The sequence below is a fragment of the Physeter macrocephalus genome, chromosome 14 (assembly GCF_002837175.3).
Source record: "Physeter macrocephalus isolate SW-GA chromosome 14, ASM283717v5, whole genome shotgun sequence".
Classification (NCBI taxonomy): Eukaryota; Metazoa; Chordata; class Mammalia; order Artiodactyla; family Physeteridae; genus Physeter; species Physeter macrocephalus.
The window spans coordinates 124,030,216-124,034,851 of record NC_041227.1 but is presented as its reverse complement, the minus strand read 5'-3'; the positions used below and the strand labels follow the sequence as shown (position 1 = coordinate 124,034,851).

The window sequence follows — 4,636 nt, the reverse complement described above, 5'->3', positions numbered from 1 at the left end:
GGAAAGATGGGCACAGAAGTGGAGGAGAGGTGGCTTGGGGGAGTGATTTGGAGCCTCAGTCAGAGCCTCCCCTCCCCACCATTGGGTACTCAGACCCTGTAGGCTAACCCGGGTGCCCCCTCCAGCTGAGGCTCTCAATGCTGTCCAGCCCGGGTTTCCAGCTCAGGGGAATCCAGGAAAGTGCCTTCAGCACTTGCACCGCAAGAAGAGCAGGCTCCTCTCCTCTCGGGAAAATCAGTATTCCCACCTGCCAGATTGGCAGATTCTTTCCCATTTTGTTGCTATGACAGGTACCTATAATGGACCCACATGGAGAGTACTTTGAATCCCAGGAAAGGACTCCTTAACACACACACACACACACACACACACACACACACACACACACACACGTGTTGTTTTTCTAAGATGGGGAAAGAGGTCCCAGACTCAATTTCCTACAGTAAGGTAGTGCTTCTTCCAGCTTCTGCCGGTTCAGGCACTTCTCTTCCCCAGAGGGAAAGATCCTGGGGCTGTCTACACTGGAGAGCTCCCAGGGATGCTCAGGGAAGCCAGCCAAGGGATAGACAGCTGGATTCTGAGTTGCAGCAGAGGGTGGGGCAGGGCAGAGGGTGGAGCCAGGCTGGAACTGGAGAGCACTGACTGGAGGAATTTATTCAAGGGTAGGGAAGAGGCTGGAGCTGACACCCACCAACCAACTGCCCAAGGGAGCCTTCTGGGGAGTGCTTGGGAGTACCTTTTTCTACATGGGCTCAAATGTACATGATGTTTTATGGTCATTTGTATCCCAGAGTCTTGTGCCCAGCCTGGCACAAGAGAGTGTGCAGGAGTGGTGGGAGTGGATAGATGTAGCTACCATCCGCTGAGCAAGGGCTGCTTGCTCCATGGCAAGCTCTGACTAGATGCTTTCCGAACTCTTCACTTCTATTCTTCATCACAGCCCTTAGAGGGAGACTTTATTAACCACATATAAAGCTGGGGAAATAGGCTCAGAGGGGCTAAGTAACTTGCTAGTGACCAAGTTAAGCTGCAGGACAGGGCTCGACTTAGGTCTGTCACCCAGGAGTTGAGGTGCCTAAGAGGAGGTGCCATGGTAGTGGAACCAGGCTCGGCAGGAAGCTAGACACACCCTGCTGCTGCTCCAAGTCATGGGGTTTGGCACAAGAGAGCCATCTGGGGTGGAGTTGGGGTCACTGGCCCTTGGATTTCCCAGACTCTGGCCAGACCAGAAGACCAGCAGCCTGGGGCCAGAGTCCAACAGAGTTTTCCTGCCTCTGGCCCCTCTCCTCCCCAGCCACCCAGGAAGAGCCACTGGCTGCCATCAAAGGCAGTCAATTCTAAAGTGCTTGTAGAGCCAGTCAGGCAGCCACCATGGGTCTTCATGCACCAGCTCCAGGGTTCCAGGACCACCAAACCATGCAAACATGGAAGCCAGTGCCCGGGCTGCTGCTGAGACATGCCTGCATAATCCAAAAAGAGTGGATTGGGAATGAAAAGAATTGGGTCCAAACCTGTGCTTGCTCCACCCCTGACTGGCTGAGCTGCCTTGGACAAGTCATTTTTTCCCCCTCGATCTCAGTTTCTCCTGTAAAAGGGTCATTTGGAGCAGGCAGTCTAGGAGCAGCCTGTCTAGTTTCCATATTCCGTACATTTGGGGTCGTGTGGTCAGGTTTACTGGGATTGCAAAACCTTTAGAAAATACTTGTTAACCACTGACGGCTGGCCACTGGTGCATTGCCTCAGCCAGCATACAACCCTGGAGTTTGTGACTGCCTAGAAATCACAGGGACTCCTGGGGAGAGCTGCGAGTTCCTGTCCCCGCTGTGCCAGGTACTGGTCTCAGTTTCTCAAATGATGCCAGGCTCAGAGCTATTAAATAGTTAGGGGGCCCAGGAAGAAAGAGGAAGAGCCCTGAAGGAAGCGCTGAGTGACCAGACGGCCTCTCCAGTCCCAACCTCAGTTGGGGACAACGGGGGGGGGGCATTATCTTCCCTCCAGCTCCAGTACCAGTGCCAAGCTGCTGGAGGCATAGCCACAGCTGGGACTAATTCCAGGTACATTCTATAGGTGGCATCATGCTACTGGAAATGGCCTCTTTAGAAGGAAGAGCCTCCCTCTGTGGCATCTCCAGGCACTGGGGAAGCCAAGGCAAGGTCGACACAACCCCAGTTCAAACTGCCAAGAGAGGGGCACTTGAGGCACCCGTGGAGTGTGAGAGGAGGAATCGTTCTCTCAGACTCTGGGGGCCACTGGTCCAGATGCATAGGCTTCTTCAGGACCAGCAGCTTTCTGGCAAGACTCTCTGGGAGTCTCATGCCTATTGCAAACGGTGGGAAGAAAAGGCCTCAGCCCAGTACACAGTGAGGAGCGATAGGTGAGCTATTCGGGGTCTCCAACAATATTCACTGGCAAAGCCATGCTGTCCCACCCACCCAGCTGGCAGGAGAAGTGTCATCACACCACTGAGGCTCCTGCCCGGTTGGCAGACAACCTGACCAGGGGCCATTCCCGTGTCCAGACCCTCGCCTGGAGGAGGCCAAAACTCTTCTCCGGGTGGGCAAGGAAACCGGCCAGAAGTGAGGAGGGAAAAGGCAAGTGGTGCAACAAGCTGGAGACAGGACTTGGGGGTCAAAGACATACGCGGGTGCTCGAGATGGCCGAGGCTGACGGGCTGTCCTGAGGCTCCACCCTGGCCAACCTCCCCTCCCAAAGACACCCCTTGCAGCCCCTCCCCCTCGCAGCTGTCTGATCCCGCCTCCTCGGGCCCAATCGCTTAGCTGGGCCTCGGACCCGCCGGGCCTGTCACTTTGGGCAGCATTTAGCCTGCCGTCCAGGAGCAGGCAGGTACAGAGGAGGCGCAGAGAGAGGTGTGACAGCGATGCCTCTCACCGTTCCCTCCCGCCGCCTAGCTGGCTCCAGGCTGCCTGGGACGCCCGGGCACCGAGCCCGTGGGTCCTCGCCGCCCGGGCCACACGCAGCTCCCGCTTCTCGAGACCCGGCCTGGGACCTCCGCCAGGCCTGGCGCCGAGGAGGTCGGAGAAATGGGGCGCGGGATCTCAGCTGACGGCACCATGGGCCAGGCCTCGGGAGACAGCTGAGGGGGACCCTGAGCCTCCAAATCACAGTCCTGGTCTCTTTCCTCCCCACCCCACCACCTTCCAGGCGTTCGGCTAGGTTTCTCGTGATTCTGGGCCTTTGCTCAGTCTCAACACAGACCGGCTCACACAATTTTTTTAAACAAAAGCAATTAGATTTCAATCCCGGTTCATTTGCATTTGCACCTCGGAAGCGGTGGGGAGGGGGGAGGAGGCGGGAAGGAGTCGGGAAACTGGCCGGCGGCGGGTTACACCTTCCGAGAGCCACAGCTGGCCCGGGCTGCCATTGGGCAGGCCACATCTGGCCCGGCCGCGCGGTAGCCGCGGCCCCCTCCCCGCCCGCTCCCGGGGCCCGCGCGCCGCAGCCCGCTCGGTGGCGCGCTCATCGATCGCCGGGGCCGCGGCCCGGCGAGCGGAGAACAAGGTATAGCCTGTATTTAGGTTCCTGCCCTTATATGGCGATGTGCGCGAGCGCCAGCCGAGCGGCCGCACCATATAAGGACACGCGGAGGGCGCCGGGCTGAGCTGGTGCGAGCTCATTGGCCCGCGCGTCTCTCGGCAACCGGCTCTCACGAGTGGAAACGAGCCAGCCGCCCGCGCCCGCTCCCCACCCCCTCCCTTTCTTTCTCCCCCTGCGTCCCCGCCTCTCGTCTCGGCACCCCTCTCCTTGCTTACCCCCATTTTTGCCTGACCCTCTCCCCAAGTTTTCTTTTCGCGGTTGTCCCCCTCCCCCTCGGCCTCGTTGTCATTCTCTTCCTCCCGCTCGGCCCGTCCTCGCCCCCTCCGCGCAAGCTCCCACTCCCATCCCACGCACCCCCTCCCCAAACCTCGGCGAACGGCGGCGGAGGAGCGGGAAGGCCCGGATGCGGGAGGGGAGCTGGAAGGTGTGTGTGTGTGTGCGCGCGCGTCGCTGCTGCGGTTGCTGCCGCAGCATCAGGTCCACCGTGTGCACGCACTGGGCTCTGCGAACAGTCCGAGTCTCCCCTCCACCCGCAACACACACACGCTCACCTCCCCCGCCCCAAAGGTAATCAGAGCAACTAGCTGCCGAAGAAATGTGCTTGCGGAACTAGGGATGTGCTAAACCACAAACAGCCCTAGGCACCACCAAATTACCATCCCCCAGGGTGTCCCTTCGGGCTGGATTTCTGAATGCAATCATAATAATGATAGATCGATGTCTCATTTAAAGCTTATTTTAAAAACCTGCCAATCGTTGTGGGGGGAACGCTGAGTGCGGGGAAAAAATGTACTGATAGAGCCACCCTCGGGTTTCCAGGCACAACGCAGTGCATTGGTGGTTGCGGGATGCAGGTCAAGTGCTCAGCGCTGGGCCCACCCGCTGGACGGGAGCCCGAGGAGGGAGAAGACGTCGCTATTCCCGTGGAGATGAGGCTCCGGTTCCCCTAAAACTCAGGCAGTAAACGCACAGCGGTTCCCGGGGCTCCCCTCGGCCCCTCCCTCGCGCTCAGAGGCGCGCGCACGCGCACGCACGCACAGGTGTCCGGCTGACCCCTCCCGAGTGGTAACCGGTTCCGAAG

At 59.1% G+C, this 4,636-nt stretch overlaps 1 protein-coding gene across 1 annotated transcript in view; it reads left to right on the top strand.

Moving 5' to 3' along the window:
- ENPP7 (ectonucleotide pyrophosphatase/phosphodiesterase 7) overlaps positions 1-3,098 on the top strand; it is a 27,309-nt gene extending 24,211 nt beyond the window's left edge. The window contains exon 5 of the mRNA XM_028498138.2: positions 2,910-3,098. Coding sequence (XP_028353939.1) covers positions 2,910-3,098 — 189 coding nt within the window. The remainder of the gene's footprint in view (positions 1-2,909) is intronic.
- The last annotated feature ends 1,538 nt before the right edge of the window (positions 3,099-4,636 follow it).